We start from the raw sequence: 26,666 nt of genomic DNA, 5'->3' as shown, positions 1-26,666 counted from the left end.
GCAACCACATACTGTATACTGAACCTGCTTGCACACACTCACACACACACACGCACACACACAAACACAAAGGTAGTGAAGCTACACTATCAAACAGTCATTGCTTAGACTAAGCAGATGAAACAGAAAGCCTGGACTTTAGAAACAAGAAGATGTTTCAGTAACGCAGCCTAAAGGATTAAGCTCAACTGTTACTAAAAACAAGGTCCACCAGGACGAAAAAAGAAAAGAAAAAATACACACACAAATAAATAGCCAAACTCAGTTGTTACCAACAGCATGAATGACAACTGGGGCCTGTTTCACAAAAGCAGAATAAAGATATCCAGGATAAGAGAGAAAGCGAGGCTTGACCTAGTCTAGTCAGTTCATCCTGGATTAATTGGTTTCACTAAGGCCAAACCAGGCTGAGGTGGAGCGAAACTAGGTTGAGCCAGGTGTAAGTAATTCAGATAGATGCGCGTTCACTGTTTTCCTCACGAGGTCGATCACAGATTTACTGATAGTGAAATGGAGTAAGCTTGTTCTGCGTACTTTAAACCCAGTGAGAAACAGCTTTTAATGGAAGATTAGGAAGAAGTTAAGCATATAATATGTAGAAAAGGAGACACGGCTGTCGGCTGCTGTAATAAAACAGCGAGATAAAAACTCAGCAGACAATAGCTGAGCGACTCAATGCGTAAGAAGCCTAAAAATAGCTATAACATTACATTCACTCACCACTGCTGTTAACTGAAACCGTCATCATTAAACCATTCAAGGAGTTACTGTCACTTCACCTTAACAGTGAGCGGTGGAAGTTAATATAAACCGGGGAAAAAAGGTCGGAAACTTGTGTTTGGTGGATTATTTCTCTGTTGTTACAATGCTAATTGGCATTGTATTTTACATCGTGGGAAAGCCTGTTTATTTACCTTCACAATGATGTCCAACTTGTAAGGATCATGCATTTATGGGATCAGCAGCACAGCTGATTATGTGGGTAGCGCCCATGAAAAATTTGCCAAAATGCTCTGCCAATGGTAAACAGTGTATTCTCATAAGGCTAACAGGAAGCCTGCAATGACTGCCCTTCACCGTCAGGCCCGTTTGCGCTGGTGTCGACAACACAGACAATAGAACCTGAACATGTGGGGGAATGTCATGTTCAGTGATGAGTCCAGGTTCTGTCTGCCAAAGTTGGATGGCAGGGTCAAAGTATGGAGACGACGCGGAGAACGCTATGCTGATTGTTGCACCGATCGAGTAACAGCTTTTGGTGGTCGGCATCTCCCTCACTGGCAAAACAAGGCTTGTCATCATTGAAGGCCATCTCAATGCAGTGAGATATCGGGATGAGATTCTGCAGCCAGTGGCGACAACTCAAAACAAGAGTCAATACCAACAGGAGAATACACTGTTTACCATTGGCAGAGCATTTTGGCAAATTTTTCTTGGGCGCTACCCACATAATCAGCTGTGCTGCTCATCCCACAAATGCATGATCCTTACAAGCTGGACATCATTGTGAAGGTAAATAAACAGGCTTTCCAACCATGTAAAATACAATGCCAATTAGCATTGTGACAACAGAGAAAAAATCCATCAAACACAAGTTTCCAAACTTTTTTTTCCCAGTATATTATTTAGGAAATTTACCATGAAGATTAATTACAACCACTAATCCACAATGCTAGAATACGTCGACACCATATACTGTATAACAATGATACTGTACATGCTTACAGTGTGCACTGGAATGATCACTTACTTGTCTTTCTAATTTCCTCAATGTCTTTCTTTTTATCTCCAGATCTCGGTCCAAGTACTGCAGTTTTTTTTGTGGTTTTAAACTTCGACTCTTTTTAAATAAATCACTTTTTTCATTGATATTTGCACCTCTGCAAACTATATTTGCTTTTTTAAGTGTGTGCTGTATGCCTACAGACATCTCACAGTTTGACAATTCTTTAAAACACATAATAATCAGCACTGCAGGAATTGTGTATGGTGTGCCCTAGTACGACCATTATTTATATAGAAAGACAGAAAGAAGGCTGGATGTAGCCTATGTCAATGGAAATACTTATTTAGTCCATAATGGATAAGAAGATAGTGATGTGGTGCTCATGGAAAACATAATTTTTAACAGGACCCAGATACTGCACAGCCTGAGAGCAGCCTGGCATCGTAGTGAGTGTAAGACATCCACACCATGCAGAATTAAGAACTGATATGTGTTTTACAGAATTCACAAACTGTCAGATGTCTGTACAGCACACACTGAACAATACAAACTGAGGGTATTAGAAAGAGAAGTAAGTGATCATTTCAATGTGCACTTTAAGTATACACAGTAACAGGATGTATTAATCATTGCTGTGTGTTTCTCCCCCAGCAGACCAGTGATCCAAGAAAAATAAAAGGTCAAAGCATTGTGGTGTCCTCTCCCTGTTGTTTCATGAATATACCGTACACTATATAGTTACTGGTCCAGTGAACTTCATCAGCCATTTCTAATCAATAATGTATTCATCAAACCTCTAACAACAATATGGACAGCAGTCTTCATAAACACAATATAACCGTAATAACGATTATTGCATGAATGATTATAAAAATAAAAATGAATGATGATCACAATGTTAAAATAAAAGTATTTAACTGATTGATGGTATGTATTCAGTTAAGTACTTATTTTTTTATTAGCCTGCATTAAAATATGGTATTTTAATGCAGGCTAATAAAAAATAAGGCAAAATACATGCATAAGATCATAGACTGTAAAAACACACTGGTTTCTGATCGGAGTGGCTGCTGACTGAACAGATCAGACACCAGGATTAATCAAGCCTGGCTGTTAGCCTGGTCTGGAGCAGGCTAGCTGCACAGAATAAATATTCATGGTAATTTATATGCCACAGCGTCGGGCTCGCGCTTGCTCGCTCTAAATATTTCTGAACGAGCATCGCTCAAAACAGTGAGGAGACACACGTCAGCTAAAACCACAATATCACTCTATATTTCAGCTGCTTGGCAGTAATGTTGGCTGACCAGACGAAGGTCTCTCCATGAACATGATTTAGATCTGATCCTAGTGTTGGCTTTTCCTGCCTCAGCCTCCTGCGCCTGCGGGGAGACACCGGCAACCGGAGCCTCTCCTCCGCTGCCTGCTTGCCTTCACTGACACAGCGCGCGCGTTCTCGCTCCACCTCTAGACGTGAACGCGCGCTCACTCCACACTACAGAAGAGTTAGTAGCTCTGAGAATATCAAGTGAATGTACAGTGGACGTTTGTGCAGAAATAAATGCTGCAGCTCCTCCAGACCAACAGAGGTTTCCCGTGTCTTGTGAAGTGACGGGGCTCCGCAGAGAGAAACGTGAACCGTGACACCGACACCCGGTGTCTCCCTGCGGGCGCAGGAGGGAGGCGATAAAGTTTCTCTCTGCGGAGCTGCAGCATTTATTTCTGCACAAACGTCCACTGTACATTCACTAGATATTCTCAGAGCTAAACTAACTCTTCTGCAGTGTGTAGTGAATGTGAGCGCGCACATGCGAGCGCGCACATGCGAGCGCGCACATGTGTCCCGACCCGGTACATTTATACGCTTCAAAAGTTACAAACAGTCCCTTTAACTCTGAACTTTACTGCTTCTCTTCTTCTCTCAATTCTCCTTTCAAAACATGTAGTACAAGGTCATGTGATCTACAGCACCCTCTAGTGGGTAAACAGTAACTGAATACACAACATATTTCCCCCTTAGTTTAGAAAATCAGAATCAGAAAGGTGTTTATTGCCAGGTGTAAGAGGTATACACTAGGAATTTTCTTTGGCTTTGTTGGTGCAAGACAAACAGTATAATAACAAAAGAATAGATAAAACGTTAGATAAAATAAGAATAAAAATGTACAATTTACAAAATAAGCTATAACAAAAATAAACATGATATAAACGGAAGGAAGATTACCCGGTAAAATAAAGGTTAATGCACAGTCTCTTAAATCACTTAAGACCTTCCTGTAGAATAATGCAAACTTAAATGTCTTCCTTGTCCCACATAGCATAAACCCCACATTTTCCAATAATAGTATTATTGTAATTATAACAAACAGCATTACCGTCTAGGCCAACTTTACTAACAGCATGGAAATTTAATCCTAAATATAGCTTTAACTTAAGCTGAAGTAAAAAAATCAATTTCACAAGATATTGACACCTGTATCTTAACCAAAACAACATTCAACATTATAGTCCACTTTGTCATGTTCAGATATGGTACTCAATAATTTTTTTCAATGTTCAGCATTTTTTTAGTTTTTTTTTTCAAAGTCATTGTCATTCCCTCTTCAACATTCCCCCCAAAGGCCGTGAGAGAACTATTAATGTTCATAATCGTTAAGCCTTGTGCATGTCACCATCCGGCGGTTGTGCAGGCCCCGGCTCAGGGACTGGAGCAGGGCGTGTAATGGTGTCTGTTGCAGTTTCTGGGACCAGGGAGAGGTGAATAGCGTTCCATGTACGTCCATCCTACAGCACATAAGCGTTTGAACCATCTTTCCGTATTACTTTGGCAGGTCCCTGGAACTTTGACAGTCCTTTCTTAACATGGAAAGGTTTCTTTACTCTGACTAGGCTTCCCTCTTTGATCCTTGGCACTCGTGCACCTCTCCTCACATCTGTATAGGCTTTCAATGCGTTTTGTTTGGAGATGATACGATTGCGCAGCTGCTTCTCCGACAGTTGGGTGGATTTGCTTGCTGGGCCAATGTCCACCTTTGTGCGCATTTTCCTGTTGAACATGAGTTCATATGGTGACACTCCTGTAGTACTGTGTGGAGTTGCACGGTATGTGAGCAGGAAGTCCTGTGCTAAAAAAAAATACATTCAGGCTCCTTTAAATTCACCTTTTCTCTTTATCTTTAATAACTTTGGAGTTGCAACAATAATTCCCTTCAGCTGGAATCACTACAATAAAGTCAGCTTACCTTAAATTCAAGTTCACAACAACCTCAGTGGGATCATCCTCTCACACACACAAGCCCACATTAAATAAAGAAAACCTTCCTCTCAGGCCTGATGCGACGCTGGAGAGCGTTGGCTTCCCTCACAGGAGAGTAATAACATTAAAGTGTTGGTACCTTGGTAATTAAAGAGTTCAACCTGAGTCCAATCTGCATCTGTTACCATGGTGACAGCAGAGGTCCAAAGATGACGTCGTCCGTCCCGCACATGGTCCAATGAACTCCATCACTGCGCGTTTTATATTTATATATATATTTATTTACGTTCTTTGGTGTTTCCCTCTCACCTCCTGCCATACCTGAGATCTTTCTTCTTCTTCTTCGTTGGAGTTTTATGGTGGTTGGCTTTACAACAACTTTATGGTGCATTACCGCCACCAGCTGGTCTGAAATATAGTTAAAATAGTTTTACTACTAAAGAAAATGAAATGAAAAATAAATGGATAAATAAATAAATTAATTAATTAATAAATAAATAAAAATAATTAAATTATTAAATAAATAACTAAGTTACCTGTGATCTTTTTCTTCTTTTTCGATTTTATGGTGGGTGCTAAGGGGCATTACCACCACAACGTTGGAGTGTGGACCAGAGTAACTATCCCCTAAGAAATGTATACAGATAATAAATTAATTAATTAATTAATAAGTACTAAAAAAACATATTTCACTGCTTTATTTTTTATTTTATTTTTTATTTTTTTGCTACTTAACTTACTGTTTTCTTAATGGAGCTTCCCAGGAAAAAGTATTTCACCCGATTGTACTTGTATAACCGGTGTGACAATAAACATCTTGAATCTTGAATCTTGTGATCAGTCCCAGTTTCTTTAGTGGAATAGTAAAAGATGTCAAATACATTTATTTATTTATTTATTTATGTTTTAGACTCTCGTTCTCTACCTTATAGCTCCACTGATTCTTCTACTTGACAGTATTCACATAATCCTGAGGGATGTTTATTTATTAAGTGCAGTGTTTTATTAAGTTTGGTATGTCCTACCCTCAGCCTTGTTCAGATGTTCTCCTTTTTAGTGCTCATTTTGCATATCTTTTGCAAACCTCAAGCAAATGATTGACCAGTAAAATACTACTTCCTCTTACCAACCATGGACTCGTCAAAATAAAAATAGAACTAGACCTAGAAATAGAACAAATAAAACAGAATATCTATTACTATACATCTATATCTTATATTAATTATCAATAAACTTGTTTGTTACACTGGACTGTACCTTTTCAATCTTTCATGAACTTTCTTTTAATCTTAATCTTTCAATGAAATAGCTGTTGAACTATAAGCTACTTATAACAATCTGAACCTGAACCCATACCCATATACAGTTTCCCTGCTAATTTCCTGCTATTCTGTGAACTTATTTCAACTTCTGAAAAAATAAAGCTCTTCAAAAAAAGGCTGAAATGATCTAAAATCCAACTGCGGAAGGAAACAGATAATAATAATGTGTCACTTAATGAGATTATCATGTTAGGCTACTAATAAGAAGATTGGTGAGAGGCAGGGCTTGGCTTATTACATCCAGTGAGAGACGCATATAGTAGATAGATAGTAGCAGCTCAGACTAGAGACGCAACACAGACTTCTATGTCAGAAGGCATTTCACGCAGGATGGGGCTCTTATTTCTAACGGTGTATTTATCATTTTCATGCCTCAATAGTTTGACAGAGGCGAACTCAACGCTTTTACCGAGGATGACATTCACAGAGAAAGGTAGGAAACGTTTTTCTTCAACTTTAACATGAACTATGATGTGAACATGTCGAGTATCCAAGAAAAAAAAAGACAAGTAAAAATGTTTTAAAATGTGTTAAAGTTAAAGAATGTGAAGGTTTTTCCTTAGTTAATTTGAAACACACAAAAGCAGGAGACTGTCACGCGTTTAGTCTAGACAAACAGAACAGAGCTGCTGCAGTGCGTCTCAGCTTAATATTGTTAAGTGCTCCTCTGGCAGCAATATTTTGGCAGGTTTAAGCATCAGGATGAAGAATATCATTCATTTAGGATTCCCAAGGAATATTAATTGTGATAGGAAACTGTGGGACATATTGATAGAAATAGGCTACAAGTATATCTATTGCCTGACTATACATAGTCACACACACACTAAAGTCATTAATATAAGATGTGTGATATGATCAAAATATTTAATTTAATTTAATAATGTCATTGTAAACGTATTGCTCAGTGCCACCAATATCACTATGAATAGTATAGACATATCATAACTGCCACAAGTATGCACTGAAGAATAAGAGTAAAATACATTTTGACACTTTTGTAGGTTTTCAGTGATTGAACCAATTAATTAAAACTAATTAAGCTGTGACGTCATCATGAACAATAGGAATTTTCAACAGAAGACATTTTGACATGTGGCAATAGGAAACACATGTGTGTAAATAATAAAATTAAAGGTCCAGTGTGTAGGATTTGGCATCTAGTGGTGTGGTTGCAGATTGCAACCAACTGAATACCTCTCCGCTCACTCCTCCCTTTCCAAGCGCATCAGAGAACCTTCAGCTAATGTAAAACGTGAAAGGCTCTCTCTAGAGCCAGCGTTTGGTTTGTCCGTTCTGGGCGACTGTAGAAACTTGGCGGACTCTGTGAAGAGGACCCGCTCCTTATGTAGATATGAGGGGCTCATTCTAAGCTAACGAAAACACGATTCTTATTTTCAGGTGATTATTCACTAATGAAAACATCATTATGAATATTATATTCCATTTCTGCTAATAGATCCCCCTAAATCCTACACACTGGCCCTTTAATGATGGCTGAATTCCATTCAGCTGCTTCAGTTTGTGAACGCTGGCTCACTGTCTCATGGTCATGTCTTAATGGGACACTTGAATAGAACAGAGGCATCGTTAATGTTATTAGTAACACCTGTGCTTTTCCTACAACAAGTTAAGCTTGTTCGCGATGAGTCACCGTCGATCGCCGCACAGTGCATGCCGGTTAGATTTGTGTCCAACTTGATACCGACTTGCTCTCACGTCATGTATGCGAAGACAACGATAACTTTACGAGATTGAGGTGGCCGCAGTTTTTATAGCCAGGCATCACAGCTGCACTACAGCTGCTCTCCACCATCCTAGGGCATGATGGGAAACGGCTGGCCGTTGCCTGATCAAAGAGCTGATTGGCTCTTAGTTTTGACAAATAAACACATTTTGTAGAGAATACTAATTTTCTGTATAATTATAATATCTAACGCTTGACTGTATGCAATTAGTCTCATGTTGAATGCAATGAAGGTTTAATCTATTAACAAATACATCTTGTGTGGTTGATAATAATAATAATAATAATAATAATAATAATAATAATAATAATAATAATAAAGGTTATTTATATTTGCATTTGTATTTCAGGCCTGTGTGTACTGTGTGTATAAAAAAAAATAACAGAGTGAAAAAATTGAATTTCCCCTCAGGGGATCAATAAAGTGCCTTCTTCTCTTTCTCCTTCTCCTCCTCCTCCTCCTCCTCCTTCTTCTTCTTCTTCTTCTTCTTCTTCTTCTTCTTCTTCTTCTTCTCCTTCTCCTCCTCCTCCTCCTCCTCCTTCTTCTTCTTCTTCTTCTTCTTCTTCTTCTTCTTCTTCTTCTTCTTCTTCTTCTCCTTCTTCTTCTCCTTCTCCTTCTTCTCCTTCTTCTCCTCCTCCTCCTCCTCCTCCTCCTCCTCCTCTTCTTCTTCTTCTTCTTCTTCTTCTTCTTCTTCTTCTCCTTCTTCTCCTTCTTCTCCTTCTTCTCCTTCTTCTTCTTCTTCTTCTATAGCACTTATCAAAACTAGCAATTACAAAGTGCTTTACAAGGCAGACATAAAAAGAACAAAGAATAGAATACAATGCCAAATACACACACATTTCCACATATATATAATTACAAACTACCCGAATGAGGTCTGCAATTTACAAGTAGTCTACAGGTCAGATCTAACAGGATGGAACTATTTATGTAAATACTTCCTGTAAATTCTTTGAAGGCAGCTGCATGACTGTCCAACTCGAGGTTTTGGTCATCCCCCTCTGCTGCTGCTGGCGCCTGATCTTGTCCACTTTCCAGTAAAAAATGACCTGTCCAGTTACTGTTTTGCTTTTAAAGCATTTTGGGTTTCACATTGACACTTGGGTGCAAGACAACATACATTCTCCCACGTTCATGTTCACACTGACTCTGCATATTTTGCTGATTAACAAACATTAATCTGACACCCGTTGCATTCTACCCTAAGTTGTCTGCGCTTATGTGCCTCTGAAAATGCTTCCATTTGCACAATAAGGCAGTGTTGTGTATGTGTCCTATCTGTTGATAAGGACGGGAGGGTAATAACGGTAGGCTTGGAGCACCAATAACAAGAACAACACGACAGAAACTTGTTTTAACTTTACGATAAATACATGTCATGTAACTGAAAGACAGATGTCAAACTATACATAATGATTGAAACCCTAATGGTGGTGTTGAATGAAAAGTTAAATTATCAATTAACCCTAGGACATGAATATCTTCACCAAATTTCATGATGGTCAATCCAATAGTTGTTGAGATATTTCACTCAATTCAACGAATGTCAACCTCATGGTGGCGCTAGAGGAAAAGTCAGGAGATCACTGAAGTTCATCTTGGAATCGTGAATCTTGTGCCAATCCATCAGGTAGATGTTGAGACATTTCACTGTATAAGTGGAAACTTTGGCCTGCTGGTAGCACTAGAGGAAAAGTCAGAGGATCACAAAAAATCATTGGGATTTGTCATCTAAGGACAAATCAATCCGTACCAAATTTCATGGAAATCCGTCCAACCGTTCTTGAGACATTTCACAAAAGAAGAAAAATATCAACCTCATGGTGGAACTGGTGGAAAAGATAGGGGACGTCCTCCTCTGTAATCCATGCAATAGAGATATTTCAGTCTGGACCAAAGCAGTGCACCATTGGACAAAACAGGTTAACCTCTTAACAATCCAACGGCCGCTATTCTGTCTTTCAGAGGTTGTAGCGTGCTCAGTTTTAAACCCAGAGTGAAGGTACTGGTATCATATGAAACTAGAAAACCTAATTGAATCCATTGGTACCAACCATGACATGCTAGCTTGTCGGGATGAATGCTAAATGACGCCATCCATAGAGCCACACCGCTATCTTTGCTACAACACAAGCTGTTATTGTGTATACAAAGTTGTGTACAATGGCAATTTGACCTTATCCATTGCACACCCAATGTTTATCATTCAACATGTTTTTTTATTGTAGAGACTGCAATGAAAAGGTTACCTTTACCTGGACACCAGGCACCCGTAGGGATTGTTCTGGAAGGAGCGCCGGACACTGTCATAGTGGCTGGACAAAAACACCTGAACTCATTCAACTTTCAAAATCCTCAGAAGGTAGTGATCATCTCTGGCAGTGTCTGCACTCAAATAACAGATAACATACATTTACAGAGACATGGAGGCAATGATAATGATGCATTTTTTCTTTTCGCAGACTCCGGTGGAAATAAGCGTGATGTGGACAGAATGCATCGTCAGTGGGCCTCCAATAAGTGTGAAAGCGGTAAAAGAACATAACTTAATAGCAAACAGCACAGCATGTGATATGTTGGTCAGATCTGATTGAATTATCGCAAAAAAATCTTGTTCTTGTCATTTAGGATTGCAACTATAACATCAGTGTGGTCCACAAGATGGAAGAGGACAACCAGGTGTTTCTGTGTGGAACCAATGGCAAGGCAACAGTGTGCTGTACTATGGTAGGACACTGCAGAGATGTACTGGACATGTTACTGAAAACGGAAGGAAAATGTCTGTTTTGTTGTAACAACATTGGGAATAATCACTGGTGGTGCTCCTTTCTGTCTGGTCATTACCACTACTGGTTGTGACTAGCCACTTCTTCTTCTATGTATTTGAAACAATCCACTGATGCTGTTGCAAGTAGATGAAGTGCAACACTTCCTGTTTATTCAAGTTTGTTCAGATGCACCACATTTGTTCTACCAGATGAAGAATACGAAGTGAGGATAGTTTGAGATCTTCTGTGTTTTCTTGTAGGACGTATCGGAGCAGTCACCCAGGTGCATTTCCTCTGATAAAATCAAACAGATAAAGGAACGCATAAAGGAATTTGGCATAAAAGAAGGTGAACCGTCAGCCTTTGTGGGTGAGTTTCTGCACACACAGGATTTTTCTTTTCTCTGATTTCTCTGTTATTGCCAGCACTAATAACCTGCTTCACTCATGATTTTGTGGACTCGAGGGGCCTCCAAATTCGAAAAAAAATGCAGCAAAAGTGCCCTCTTGGATGACCCTATGGTAGATAAAACATGATGAAGTGCCCTCTAGGGTCCCTTCCAGTGGAGAAAATGTGATGAAGTACGCTCTAGGGTGCCCTTCCAGTGGAGAAAACATGATAAAGTGCCCTCTAGGTTGCCGTTCCAGTATAGAAAACGTGATGACGTGCCCTCTAGGGTTGCCTTAAATGGAGAAAACATGATAAAGTGTCCTCTAGGCCCTAGAGGACACTTTATCATGTTTTCTCCATCTAGAGTCTAGGGTGCCCTTCCAGAGAAAATGTGATGTGCCCTCTAGGGTGGCCTTACAATTGGAAAACACAATGCAGTGCCATATAGGCTGCACTGCATGCTAGAAAAGTTTATCTGGGTTGGTGCCGCACCACATGCAGCTGGTGCCCTTTTTATTTATTTATTTTTTCCACCCCTGCCCCTCAGACAGCCTGAGTCCACCACTGATTTTAGTTTTTTCTTCTTTGCTATCATTGCTTATAATGAGTTTGTGCTGGCGCTTGTTGCTTGTACCAACTATTCACTCCAGACTCCAGTTTCTCCTGCTGGCGTCACACCAAAGTACAGACACATTATGTCTTTCACACGGGTTTTGCATATCAGTAAGCAGTTTTTCCATACAGGAGAAACTGTTTTCTGGAATATGAAAGGTGAACTGATAACTGATGCTTGCTGCAAACCAAAAGCACAGCGATGCTGTTATAATACCTTTAAAAAATTGCTCCGTCTTTGCAGAATCTGAGGAAAGTGATCTCTACATTACATACTCTGGATCTCAAGAGTTCGTTGGCATCCACAAGTTTGGGAGAAACCGAGTTGTACCGGCAAGACATGATAAAGGTACAGTATCTGTATGGAGAGAGATTGGTTTTCTGTAAGGACTGAGGATAAGTTTCATTAGTTAACATTCATATGTTCTAAGGCTACAGAGACAAATATTTGCACTGTTTTTTTGTCTTTAGAGCAGCACTATGTGGGTTTGGTGCTCGGCAGACAGAAAGACGATCACAAGCAGAACAAAGCGTATGCCTTCTATAAGGAGAAAAACAGAGACACAGGCATGTACAGTGAGATGTGGCTCCCTTTTGTGACCAGGGTTTGCATGGTAAGACCTTCATAATTAACTTAATTAGGGTTGCATTTATTGATTGTAATGTTTTTAGCTGGATTTTATGAATAAAAACAGCTTTAAACAATGAAAATTTAACCATATCCACTACATATACTAATAATTACATATGTATTCATTGCATTATGAAGGAGTGATTGATCCTTGGGCTGTGCATTGTTTCTAGGAAGATTGTGGTGGTCCCAAGAACACCCTGCAGTTTAGCTGGACATCCCATATGACCGCCAGGCTCTTCTGTGGGGACTCTGACAGCAAACAACATTTCTCTGAGCTGGTGGATGTGGCTACTGTGCCTGCAGAACGGTGGCAGGATACCAGGGTTTATGCACTCTTCAGAAATGAATGGTAAGACTCCATTATCACTCATGCATTCAAGACAGTGTGTTGTAAAGTTTTTAAATACTGCTACTTTCCAAATTTGATTCACGTTGGGGTAAAAGAGATGACCTCAAACATTAAGTACAGTACTCAAGTATAGTCATAACTTAAGCATTAGCCCTATCAAACGTTGTGCTTTTCCAAAAATGTAATCCAAACTTGACTTGGGCCCATTTCGGCAAAATTCTTTGACACTTTGAACTCTTTCCAGCAACATCCGATTAAAGTCAGCCACAACCGCAAACCAGAATGACTTTGCTGTGTCTTTACTGAAAACAGCACAGTCACATGTTATGTCTGCCAATTTATCCAAACCAAAGCACATAGCCACAAACCATCATGAGATGGGAATAATGACTCTAAAATAGTTTACACAGAAGCAAAACAAGAGAAATGTAAGTATTCATTTGACAAAATGGGCAACCCGTTGTTCCCTGTGCTTTAAATATTATGTTGATCAGACAGAACTGGTTCTCTTATTTTTTTTAGCAGACACTTTGTTAACGCTTCTTCTTTTCGAGCTAGCTGACTTCAGTTCCTGTCATCTAAATTTAGCCCCGTCTCATCAGCTGTTTGTCACAGTTTTTGACCAGCATGGCTAAAATCTTTACTGACCTCTCAACAGTGTCTTGTTGCTGCAGATGTCTATACTGTGTATACCAGCTAATCTCTGTGTCTCTCTGCAGGGGTATGAGTGCTGTGTGTGTCTATATGTTACGAGATATTGAACGGATCTACGAATCCTCCCCCTTTAAAGGCAAGGGCCAACAAGAGCGCAGGCCTAGAACGGTATGTGTCATGCAAAATCGATCTGAGGGGATCTTGTCCCGTCACAAAATGATTCCTGGCATTGTTATGGCTGCTATCTTTCAAACCATGGGCTTGAATATAATTACAAAGAAGAAGATGTTATTAATTCTGAGTAGGGCTGGCAATCAATTAAAAATATTCAATCATGATTAATCACGATTGTCCATAGTTAATTGCAAAATAATTTTGCATCTGTTCAAGATGTACCTTAAAAGGGAGATTTGTTAAGTATTTAATACTCTTATCAACATGGGAGTGGGCAAATATGCTGCTTTATGCAAATGTACGTATATATTTATTATTGGGAATCAATTAACACAAAACAATGACAAATATTGTCCAGAAACCCTCACAGATACTGCATTTAGCATAAAAAATATGTTCAAATCATAACATGGCAACAACAGCTGTCAGTGTGTCAGTGTGTTGATTTGACTATGACTTGCCCCAATCTGCATGTGATTATCATAAAGTGGGCATGTCTGTAAAGGGGAGACTCGTGGGTACCCATAGAACCCATTTTCATTCACATATGTGGAGGTCAGAGGTCAAGGGACCCCTTTGAAAATGGCCATGCCAGTTTTTCCTTGCCAAAATTTAGCACAAATTCTGAGTAATAAACATGATTTAATTGATAAATCAACATGTTAGCACATCTCGAAACATAACTTGACATTTTCTCAAATTTGACTAGTGTTTTCAAACTAGGTTCTTTGCACATTTTATAGTAACACTGGTGTTATTAGAATGCAAAATAACTGTATTATTATTGATCTATTTTTTAATATTGTAAAGCCACTATTTGTAGAAATTCCCCACTTTTCCACCCCCACTGGTAACATCAGTAAAGATACTCTGGCAGAAAGCAATGCACGCTGCTACGCCATCCCTCAGTGTCAAGCTACATTTGATGTATGTAGCTATCAAATGCATATTTAAGAACACTTTTAGAGGGTTCTTCTTTTGAAACAAGTCAGCTGGAAACATTCAAAAGTAAGCCAGACACAGGTTTTACCATCAACTCAGCTAGTGATAACTTCATTAACTAGCTGGCTACATCTGATGAAGTTAGTTGTCATTACAGCCGTCAAAAACAGTTCTCGCAAGCTAGAAATGAGAAGCCTGCTTTTGTCTTTCTCGGTTTGAAAACAATGAACCATTGTTTCAAACATTACTAAGAATTGTGCCAACATTATTATTATAGAGTACATATGTAATTGGTACTTGAACCATCACAACACAAACCGAAACATATGCCTTTTTTCTTCAGTGTGTTCCAGACAGCACAAGGATTTCTTTAGACGTCCTGAAGATGATTGAGGAGAATTCGGAGATGGAGCATTGGGTCCGGCCTGTGGACAACTCTGGCCCACTTCTCTTTAATCATCACAGCTACACCCACATCTATGTTGATGGTTCCCAGAATAACAACCACCACACCGTCCTGTTCCTGTCTCTAAGTGAGTAATAAAGTCATCAAGGAAGTTGATACTAAGTATAGTGTACTGTTCTGTATATGTGTGTTCATTTCATACACAGGTTCCTTTAAATTGTTTACTATACAGGGAGGAAACAACAACTCATGGTTTGACATTTTAAATGAGCAAGAGAAGTTCAGTTTAACATGTAGCTGAGACAGAACCCAGTGCTGAAGCTCTAAATACTAATATCAAGTATCTGGTTGGAAACAAAGGCCTGCAGACACTCGCAGAATTAATCTGTTAAATCGTGTTCAGCTCAGACTGAATAGGACTGAGTAATAGAGAGAACAGACTGATTACCTACATGAAAAAGACTAGATTGAGCTTGTTTTCTCATGACTCTGACTGATCTCCAGATGGTTTGAGGACCAGGCCTTCGGCTTTGGTTTTGAGGTTTATTGTCATTTCCTAAGAACAGAAATGCATCATGTGGAATATCTCATGTGAAATAGGTTGATGTTTTTTTATTCATTTCACCTCTTATGATATAGTATATGATGTGTCATTGTGCTGGGACAGGAGCTCAAACAAAGCATTTCAAGGAAGATGGGTCCAACAAACTGCTCTCTTTAGCAGAAGAATGAAGACTGTTGAAATAACTGAAGTTTCCCACGTCAAAGGGGAAGACACATGACACAAGGCTTGTCTTTAATGGGAAAAATACTGTAGACAAACAACCTACAGCAAGCAACTCATAAATACTTTATCCATGCACAGTTAGGCCTTTATGTAAACACATTCAATTTGCTTTTCCACTTAGAGTAGCAGGAGTTACTGAAGGCGAGGTTTACACACGGTTTGAAGAACATTTCTTAGAAAATAATCTTTCAACAGACTTTTTTTTTTATCTACACATTTGATAAGCTTTGCTGGAAGAGTCATAATGAAGTGATGAAACATGAGATAGGAGTGGGTTGGCTTGTGTTGGTGTTGCATGTTTATACAGGGTTGTGTACTTAGTCATCTTCCTGTCTGTCTTCATGTGTCTTTATACAGCTAATGGAAGAGTTCATAAGGCGATGCAGGATAAAAATCAGAGCTTCATCATCGCTGAGTATCAACCTTTCGACCACAGAGCCCACATCCTCAGCATCACCTTTCACCCCACCTCTGTGAGTAACGCAGCGCTGCCCACACAACTATTCCCCCCATGAGACATGAGGGTGGGAGTATGGAAGAGTCTGATTCACCAACAATGGTTATATTGAGTTAAAGGACAATGGTAGTACTTCTTAAAGAAGTGCTTGCAAGTTAGATTTTTTGGATGAAATCTAAACTTTTCCGAGGATATTTAATAAAGAGATTAGTCCCAGTACAATTAAACCTCTGTTCTGTGTATCATTGCAGAGGAAGCTGTATGTGAACTCCAGAAGTGAACTGGTCCAACTGGACGTGGCCGACTGCACTCAGTATGGAGACAGATGTGAGGATTGTGTCTTGGCCAGAGATCCTTACTGTGGTTGGAACGGCACCCACTGCACCCCTGACACAGAGTAAGACCACCCTACTTTATCTTTATCTGGACACTTTCATCTAAATATCCAAACATACGTTTTAATTTCACATCCAGAGATTACATGTAGTGGCTCTAGCTTAAAGGTGCTCTGTGGGGTTTTCTTGTAAACCAACAAAAGACACACTGACAGCTGTTGTTGCCTGTTGGACTTGAGTTTGCCATGTTATGATTTGAGCATATTTTTATGCTAAATATAGTACCTGTGAGGGTTTCTGGACAATATTTGTCATTGTTTTGTGTTGTTAATTGATTTCAAATAATAAATATACACATACATTAACATAAAGAGAGCATATTTGCCCACTCCCATGTTTATAAGAGTATTAAATACTTGACCAATCCCCCTTTAAGGTACATTTTGAACAGATAAAAAATGTGCGATTAATCACGATTAAATATTTTTAATCGATTGACAGCGTTAATAAAAAAAAATTCTCCATAGCACCTCTAGTGGTCAAAAACTCCACAGGGCACCCTATAATTCATACACAGGTATGATACCGCATGTTCATCCACAGTGTGTACACAGTGTCTCAACATCCGCCTTTTATTGAATGTTATTGGCGTTGTGTCATCATATTTATGGTGTAATGAGCGATACCTTCCTGCAGCTGATTCATTGCACAAACTGCACCCGCTCACGAGTCATCACTTCCCATATGGAGCAACTCTGGTGATGATGTAAATCAAGTTACCAAAATATTTCAACACGATATTGACAGCTATTTATCCAGCCAATCTACAGTATTGGCAAATGTTTATTTTGGAGACAGAACATGTAGTACCAGCAGTCCGTCTTTTAACAACACAGCAACGCCTTTTAACTCAACAGCTGTCAGCTGTTTTGGCTTTCAGCACCGACCGACAGAGATGGTGTATACACTCCTTGGTCTAAGCAAGATGACATCAGTCTTTACAAGCCTTTGTCATTACTATTAACGTCATAAGATGACATTTTAAATTATACATACAGTATATACTTGGTCTTGTTTATTTTATTCACGTATATGCCATTATTTGGCAGGAGATATGAGTGGATACTGAGCTTAGAGGAGTAGAGTGAAGTAGAGGATTATTCAGCAGGAGTGGTTTAATTTAATAGGTTTCTATGGACATTTTCATGGGTACATCATTTAATTTATAGCATCAAAGGAGTGTGACTCCTACTTTCTCAATTCTGCATCCAAACCTGTTTATAACAGGATTTTCCCCAAAACAAACGATCACTTCAGAGCGGTGATTTCTCTCCACACACTACAGTTTAACAGGAACGTAATAAGTGAGGATTGTGATCTAAGTTCTTGTGAAAGACAATGGACAGTCATTGTTAGCTGGACAGCTATAAATGTCATCAGCAGCCCCTGATGTTTTTATTTTAATAGAACACAAAGCGTAAGGCTGTCATGTGTTTTGGCAGCTAAATAGCAGTCACAGGACTTATGCAAGGCTCACTGTCACATGTTGTTATGTTGTTATTCACAGCAGCTCAGAACTGCCAATGTTAGAAAAAAAGGTTTATTATAACAAAGTATCCTATTATGAAAGGACATGTTATGAGAAACGTTTCTCATTATACTATAATAAAATGTGTAAAATATGTAATGGATTTTTTTTCACAATGCAACTACTTTTATCTATCAGGAAATATAAGTTTAAAAAAAAAAGCGTAATCTCTAGAGGATATAGAAATACATCTTGCATCCTGTACGGATACGCCTGATCAAGTCTGATGATAGAAGGGTGTAACCATAAAACTCGTTCTAATAAAGATTTCTTTCATGATGATGAACTTTTATTTAAATCACAACAACTTTCCTATCATAATGTTAATGTAAAGGTGATTTTAGACCAAATACAAAGCGGATTTTCGACTCGCATTACTCACACGAATGCGGCCGCTGGACTGTTTTTTGGAGTATTTCGCAACTCCCAAATATTCGCCTTTTACAGCCAATGAGTGTACTCCTTCCGGAATAGATACCACATAGGCAGCTAATGCTAGCATTAGTGCTAACATGGTTTGTAGTAAAGTACAACCGATAGCTGGAACCAAGTAACAAATATATATTTTAAGAACTTATCACATAGTCCTATGGCTTTGCTCACTTTTCCCCAAGCCCTCTCCTTTTTCGTTCTGTCTCTGTACGGTACTGACGTTGAGTCGTAGAGCTCCGGGTGCCCACAGATGGCGAGAATAAGTTTGTCCTCCATTTCTGATTCTCAGTGACGTCAGGAGAATATCAACGCTGACAGGCTTTCGTGACACAGCGAATTTTTCATTTTCAACTCAAATTGGCATCTACTCGCGTCTTTGCATCGACTTTGTATGTACCGGATCTTGTGACGTTCTTGGACGGAAAGGTTGAAGCAAGTAAAATAGTCTGGGGGACAGTTGGTAAAGCTCTGGGCCAAAAAACGCGGCATCTGAACAGCCTCTAAGAGTATTCTCAAGTGGCAGCTCTGTGTGTAAAGCACTTTGCAAATGATGAAGAACTGCACGGATGATGTGTACTGGTGTTATTATTACATTCTCTCTTTACGTACAGCTTCAGTCCAGCTTGCACAAATATTCGACCTCGGTCCTAAGTTAACTTGAAATACCTCTAAACCTCACTGACTGCATTCTCTGTAACCAGGAAGAACGTTTTTAATGAAATAAGGCTATAATTAAATTTCTCAGTAGGTGGTGGTGTCGGTGGTGTGTACATTTTGACACTACCGGTCCCTACACCTCCTAGATACAGAAACAACACCACCACCTTCACACCCCCTTCACACCCCCCCACACACACACACACTTATTTCCACCTCTGAAACAGCCCACTCTACATACAGCGCAGAGGAGCACATCTGCTTGCACACTTCCTCTGGTAGGTTGATGACTGTGGTTACTGAGACCCCTTTTTCATATAGCGCATTGCGTAAAAATGCGGTCAAAATGTGGTCAGAATGTGCTCTTTGGCTCTATGAGGAAGGCGTGATATGGGCGTGAGTGTTTGCTCACCTGGGGAAAGGTTGACTAACAATGATAACTGGAGACAGGGTGGTCTATTCTTGCTCTGAGTAATAGTCTGACTAGCAGTGCATCTATAGAGGTGCAATGCAATGACCCCCCTTTCACACTATACTTACCAGGAGGTGATGAAAGTGAAGAACGGTAGTTGTTTCTTGATTGACTGTGTGGATCTATGTGGAATCCAGTGAAACCCCCCTAAAAACTCCAAACTTAACATGGGAATCTATCTTACAATGTATTAGTGTGAACAGTACTGTATGCAGATGACATCATACTGAATCATTTCACTTTCATTTGAATTGCCTTTTGTTAAATAAAATAACCAGGCACAGTCACAAAGTTAAGGGATAATGGAATAATTCTTGTGTTACATGTTTATACACATATTATAGCTGTCAAAGTTAACGCGTTAACACAAATGAGTATTAACGCCACTTATTTCTTAAACGCATTAAAGCAACTTGCGATTTTTAGGTTGTAGCTGGCTCAGTTTTAAAGCTAGAGTGGAGATACTGGTATCATATGAAACTATAAAACATTAGGAATCCATTGGTACCAACCATACTAACTCGTCACAAAGGAGGTTAAATAACGCTCCAAATGTATGCTAAATTTTGGCGAGGAAAAACTGTCATGGCCATTTTCAATGGGGTCCCTTGACCTCTGACCTCAAGATATGTGAATGAAAATGGGTTCTATGGGTACCCACGAGTCTCCCCTTTACAGACATGCCCGCTTTATGATAATCACATGCAGTTTGGGGCAAGTCATAGACAGCACAAGTCAGCACACTGACACGCTGACGGCTGTTGTTGCCTGTTTGGCATTGTTATGTGTTGTTAATTGATTTCCAATAATATATATATACATACATTTGCATAAAGCAGCATATTTGTTCACTCCCATGATGATAAGAGTATTAAATACTTGAAAAATTTCCCTTACATTTTGAACAGGACAGAAAACAATGTGTGATTAATTTGCGATAAACAGCCCTAACTTGAAGTTATTTCTCCAATTAACTTTGAAGTGAAACAGAGAAACTTGGGAGGCGAGAACACTGGCAGCTGTTGAGTGACCTGTAGCATAGAGGAATTAGAGTCTGAAAGCGCATCTAAAATACATTACTTGAACTTTGTCATTCAAAACTTCCTCTTATAGGTGCTTGTGTTCTGCTCTGCTCACAAAATGGTTATTGCGATGTTGTTGCCAATAAAGTCTTTGTAAGGTGATGTGGGTTCAAATGGTGTTAGTGGCTTCAATCCATTTTAAGAGTACATTGTGACAGTTGTTCACCTTGTGTAAAGCATCGAGTAATCTCCATTAACGTCAATTTAAATGTCAGATGTACTTGCATGAGCTGGCAGGTAGTTTTGTTGTGTGTGGTGTGTTTGTGCATATGGATGGTGAGTTTTTATTTGCTATTATTGGCATATTTTTCTAACTCATACCTTTTCCTTTCACAGAGGCACACTGCAGGACTTGACCCAAGGGAACCATACCATCTGTGTGTCTCATTCAAAGGTTCATCAGATCCCTGGAAAAGGTATGAAACAAAACAGATAGTTTAAGACCAATGGAAAGTTATAGACCAATGTAAAGTACGTCAGATTTCTAGGTTGTCTCTGTGAATACCTAATATAGCAATTCACAGAAACAGCTGGGAAGTCTGACATACTTTCCACAAAACAAGAAGTTGCTCTGTTCTCGACTGGTCGTAAATGAGAACCCAGATAACACACAGATAAACCACTGTTTTTGTGCTAGTTTCATGCGACTCCAGTGTCACAACAGCTGAACCACAGCTAAACTGCAGCTTAGCTGGACGTATGATACATTCATTCATGTGTCTGCCTAACACTGGAGATTCAAAGGAACGATTCAAAAACCCTTCTTACCGTAAAATTGCATATAAAAATGTAGATTTGAAGAACTGAAGGAAAAGTCATGACTCTGAAGCAACCATTTATTTGCCTATTAGCCTACAACTGTAGCAATTACTGCAAGCAAGTGCCCTTGAGCATGCCCCACTTCATCATGGGTTCTGCCCGACGAAGCTGAAATTCAGTCCGACTCTAAAATGAGTCGTGCGGCTCAAAGTTCGGGCCAGAAATGGGCTAAAAACGTACAGTGTATACCCAGCTTTAAGGTTTAAAACGGCATTAATCAAATAAACGTGCAAGACATGTTGGAAATAATTACTCAAAGTAGACAGAGCTTTGTATATTTTCCTGCCCGAATAGCCCCGTGGGTGCAGTAAGGCAGTACCACTGCCAGGTTTGGGAGTGGTGTATGTGTGTTCTCATGATATCATAAGGTTTGTCTACCAAATATTATATTTGAATTTTGGACGCTGTAATAAAAACAATTATCCTCACACAACATGTGCACTTTTATCTCCAAGTGAATAGCTAAGCTCTTTGAACACAACTTTACTAATTCAAGTTCAACTACCCAGATTGTCCCTACCAGTCCTATTACAGGCTGTAATTTCTCTCTGCAGCTTGTCTCTATATCCCAGGAATTAAGTTGATAAAGTAAAAAGTAGCAGCCCTTGACCTTACAACCACTGCATCACATCTTTTTAATTAGGCATTTGAAATATTGCCTGTCTTTGCTCGTTACTTAAGTGAGGAATTTAGGCTTATTTGAACCCATCTTATCTTACCATACGCTTCACATGATATGGAGAACTTGCAAACAACCGACTTGACCACCTCCGAGACTTCCTGTGCGGTATCTTGGCCTTGTCATGTCAAAGCCACAGTGAATGTTGCCACTGATGTCTGGTCTATGGTAAAATGTTGTGCTACAGTTTTATTTTTCTTAACAAGAGCTTTTACTCGTTTTTCAGATATACTAAAAACGTACTTTATTATCCGAGTTCTTTCTTCCCCTATTTTCCAACTTTCTTATCATGCCCACTCCTGGTCATTAAGGGTGTACCACGAAGCTCAATTTTAGGTACCATCTTTTACTTATTTACTTAAATAACATCAGAGAATCCTTCTATGTTCCTCTATGCTGATGATACAGTTCCCTATTGTCCTACTACCTTTTTCGATCCTGCAACCACCCACACAAGACAAACTTCTTCATTATCCAAAAGGTCTATTTGTTTGCACCCATAGACTATATATAAAAGTGGGCGTAATCACTATGACGTCACCCATTGGTTTGTGGACTACCGTTTTGAAGCCTCAAGTTTGGCATCTTTGCTTTTTGGAACCAGAAGTGACCATATTTGGATGAGAGGGTCGAGCTGGGGAAGAGCAAAGTCTGGCAGGGGCAGTTACCGTAAGCACAACCAATGCTAAGTTAGCAGTTAATGCTAGTGCTATCTAACTAGCTAGCTTGGCTATCAAGATGTATCTGTAATTCACATTAACTGTGATATTAATTGGGATGTTCATTTTTTTTCGTACTTCCGCGTTGGCTTCATTTCCCAGCCCCTGAGATTGTCGCTTATTTACACCTCACATTTCAGGTCATGTGGAAAAGACAACGTAGAAGAACAACTTCTATGAGTACTTTTAATATTTATATTACACTTATCCAACTTCCTTTACCATAATCCAAGCCTGTCTATATTACAAATGCCCATCCTACCTTTGCTGTTTTACTCTGCCAATAGATATGTAGATACTGTCCAGGCACTTTGCCAAGAGGCTTGCCATGCTCTAATTCAAATAAGAGACCTGCCTGGTTAAATAAAGGTTAAATAAACATCCGTCTTAAAGCTTAACAGACCTTGTGTTCTTTTCTCAGCGTTTAGATCTTCCACTGCTAAACATGCAGACGAGGCCGGCAGCAGCATCGCACTTCGCCCTGAGTCTAAGTATTTCCTCCAGTGCCCGGTGTCGTCCCATCACGCCCAGTATACCTGGCTTCACCTTGAAAGCAACACATCCTGCAGCTCGAGGGAGCAGCAGTGCCTTCTTCTGATCGACAGCATGGGTCCCGAGCAGGAGGGAATTTACACGTGCATGTCGGAGGAGATGGGCTACAGCAGAGTCCTGGCACAGTACCAACTACAGCTTGAGAGCAGGGCGGCGGGGCGTTCATCAAGCCCACTGGTCTGGCTTTGTCTAGTGGCTGTCCTGATCAAGAGTTTGTCCTGTTAATCCAGAGTAAATAACATGAATACAATGGCGATAAATGACACTTCCAACTTCAAGTGTCTGTAGTCCTACTGTAGCTATTGATAGAGCTAACAGTATAACTAAATTGAAAATCCTTTATTTTATTTTGTTACACAAATCCTAATCGTAATAATTTCCTTTAATCTAAAGGTGTTAAATTTGATATTCAGATTATACATTAATACAGCAGCAAACAACCATTAGCTGTGTAAAGATATAGTGGAGTAATGTCTACCTGAGCAGAGATGAAGTCACTCTCCCTCTGTGTGTGTTGTAATCAGAGCTTCTCTGCACTTTGTTGACATATCCGGGCCGGCTACGTGTGCTTTTAGTGCATGTTCGTGCATGCGAGTGTGACCCACTGGCTAGCTCACAGCCGCCGCTCTGCACTGCTCTCATACGGCAGTTACAGCTGATAACACCGTCCCAGCCGACAGCATCGTCACAAAAGCGTCCGGTTCTCCCCAGGTTAACACGGCTATCTCTGTCAGCAGTTTCGCCATTGTAAATGCTGTTAGCACCGTTAGCTGCAAGCCGCCAGCTGGCCGTCAGCATGTTGAGAGCCGTTGAGAAGCAATAGAAACGGTCTCGATCCCGTATTTAGCACCTTTAACTAACAAAATAATTTCACTGCACTATTGGCATCATCATCATTCCAATCATCAAGTGCAGTAGACATTGTTAATGAAAACAAAACAGATGTCTCAAGCTCGCAACAATCTGCTTAATTATGGCAATTAAAATAGCTAAAATGTTGCTTGTACATAATTATCCTGAGCCTTCAAATGCATATTTTTAAAAGAAAGTGAGGTATGTAAAGGTTAAAATGTTCCTCATCTAGCATTTCTGAATCCTTTGAAATTTCACTGTAGGTGCTCGTCTTCAGCTGCACACAAACAGCAGCGTGCACTTTTAACCAATAATGATGATAATTAATATTATATTAGTATAATTTAAAATAAACTTCTTGATTCCGTTCTAACAACAATATCAATGCAAAACTACATATAACTGCGTAGCGGTGCCTACATTTGCATACAGTCACAGAGCCAAAGATGGTACATAAAAAATTTAAAAAAAGATAAAAAGATAACCTTCTTGCTTGTTTTAGACACCAGAAGTGTATTATTTATAGACTGTACAAAATAATATTAATACATGTATCTGTTGATTTAACTTTAAATTATCATTACTGTGTCATACAAATCAAGCGAGACGTTATGTCCCTTCCGCTACCATCTTTGGATTAAGAAATACATGTAAAGTTCTAGCTGGGAAACTGGTTAAAAATGTGTTAAAAGCTGTTAAACAACCCTTTGGGGTTTCGATTATTCCGCATCTGCTTAGCAGGAATATAATAATACCACATGAACTGGGGCAAAGGTGTCACATGCAGGAAACCTGCGTTGGTTGGGTTACCTGAAATATGTTGAAACCACATTCATGCAAGTAAGATAGTATCATGGTGCATTTCACTGTATCAAATATCAAGGTCAGGCAAATTTCCCCATTGCGGTAATAAAGGAATATCTTATATTATCTTATTGCACTTTTGAAAGACTATATTATACATCCATTTCCTTTAATGTGAAATTCTGTCTGAATGGAGGGGACTTTCTGTCCTAGCTGCAATTTCCTATCTTGCGTACTACCTCAGACTTGCTTAACGGGCTTTGGACATTTTCATGTTTGTCAAGACTTCTCTGTCAGGCAGTTGTTGCACTTTATTTTTTGTACAAATATACTGTATATATTTGATAAGAGCGAGTGAAACTTGATGTGATTGTTATCTTTAAAGGGTCAGTCCACCCAAACCACACACATCTTCAACATGTTACATCTTTTCCTGTAGACTGTATATAAGAAGTGGACGTAGTCACCCATTGGTTTGAGGACTGCCGTTTTGAAGCCTTGAGTTCGGCATTTTGGCCGTCGCCATATAGTTTTTTTGCCGTCGTCATTCTGGTTATTTGCATCCAGAAGTGACACGAAAGGATGGAGCTAAGTACAACCAAACTCTGAATAAGACATTTTTAGATGACCAAAAAGGTTATAATTAACTTTCATGAACTGAAAACACACTGTGAAAGGGTTAAAGTTCTACAACGAAAACACAGACAACACCGAGACAGGACAACGCCGTGGTAGCGACCTGTCAATCACAAGGTAGCCACGCCCTAAAGCATACCCTGCTTTATGGTCTATTTGACTCTAAATGGGAGCATAATTTACTAAATGAAGATCATGCTGTATTGAAGAAGACTTTAAACTAGCGATTGAGACCATAAACTCATGTTTACAATATTTACTGAGGTAATAAAAGTGAGAAGTAGGCTCATTTTCTCATAGACTTCTAAACAATCAGACTTGTTTTTGCAACCAGAGTCGTCGCCCCCTGCTGGCTATTAGAAAGAATGCGAGTGTAAAGCACTTCAGCATTGGCTTCACTTTTCAGACCCCGGAGGTTGCCCACTGGAGTAGATCTATGAATCAATCACATGAAAAAGGCTGGATGAATCTGGAAGCTGGATGAATGACAAAACTACAGTGTTATTTTAGTTATTATAATGTATTTTTGTAATTGTAGCAGCTTTGGATTTATTGGATCTAACCCAACTCTCAAGATTTCTGTCTTCAATCCAAAACAATGGAGGTCAATGGTGCAGCATTAAAGCTTTTCCAGATGTGTCCCGCTCACAGACATTTCTCTTTACAATGCCTACTGGTACTTATTTAATTGGAGAGGCTGCAAACAGAATATCATTTGAACGCAGCAGTTACTTTTCCAGTGCTGCTAATGATATCTGCTGACTTTTAGTCCTGGGAACTACTTTTCAAGGAACTGAAAGGTTCCTTTAGCTCA

General features: G+C 39.5%; 1 protein-coding gene across 1 annotated transcript; it reads left to right on the top strand.

The window, feature by feature from the left end:
* Positions 1 to 6,605: 6,605 nt before the first annotated feature.
* On the top strand, positions 6,606 to 24,883 carry LOC119478290 (semaphorin-7A-like). Its single transcript, XM_037752929.1, has 14 exons — positions 6,606 to 6,737; positions 10,281 to 10,414; positions 10,515 to 10,583; positions 10,681 to 10,779; positions 11,081 to 11,189; positions 12,067 to 12,171; positions 12,294 to 12,436; positions 12,627 to 12,805; positions 13,525 to 13,627; positions 14,919 to 15,108; positions 16,126 to 16,241; positions 16,477 to 16,622; positions 21,128 to 21,207; positions 23,430 to 24,883. Exons 1-14 carry the CDS (start codon positions 6,611 to 6,613, stop codon positions 23,783 to 23,785), a joined length of 1,956 nt encoding a protein of 651 aa, XP_037608857.1. The 5' UTR covers positions 6,606 to 6,610; the 3' UTR covers positions 23,786 to 24,883.
* The last annotated feature ends 1,783 nt before the right edge of the window (positions 24,884 to 26,666 follow it).

Source organism: Sebastes umbrosus, chromosome 2, assembly GCF_015220745.1.
Source record: "Sebastes umbrosus isolate fSebUmb1 chromosome 2, fSebUmb1.pri, whole genome shotgun sequence".
In the NCBI taxonomy this organism is placed as follows: Eukaryota; Metazoa; Chordata; class Actinopteri; order Perciformes; family Sebastidae; genus Sebastes; species Sebastes umbrosus.
The sequence above is the reverse complement of the archived record's forward strand: the minus strand, read 5'-3'. Positions and strand labels throughout refer to the sequence as shown.

Excerpts from the sequence above, each read along its gene's own strand:
- LOC119478290 (XM_037752929.1), top strand. The coding sequence starts at position 6,611 with ATGTCAGAAGGCATTTCACGCAGGATGGGGCTCTTATTTCTAACGGTG. Across the intron at positions 10,780-11,080 it reads CAACAGTGTGCTGTACTATG|GACGTATCGGAGCAGTCACC; the intron begins GTAGGACACTGC and ends GTTTTCTTGTAG. Across the intron at positions 12,806-13,524 it reads GCACTCTTCAGAAATGAATG|GGGTATGAGTGCTGTGTGTG; the intron begins GTAAGACTCCAT and ends GTCTCTCTGCAG.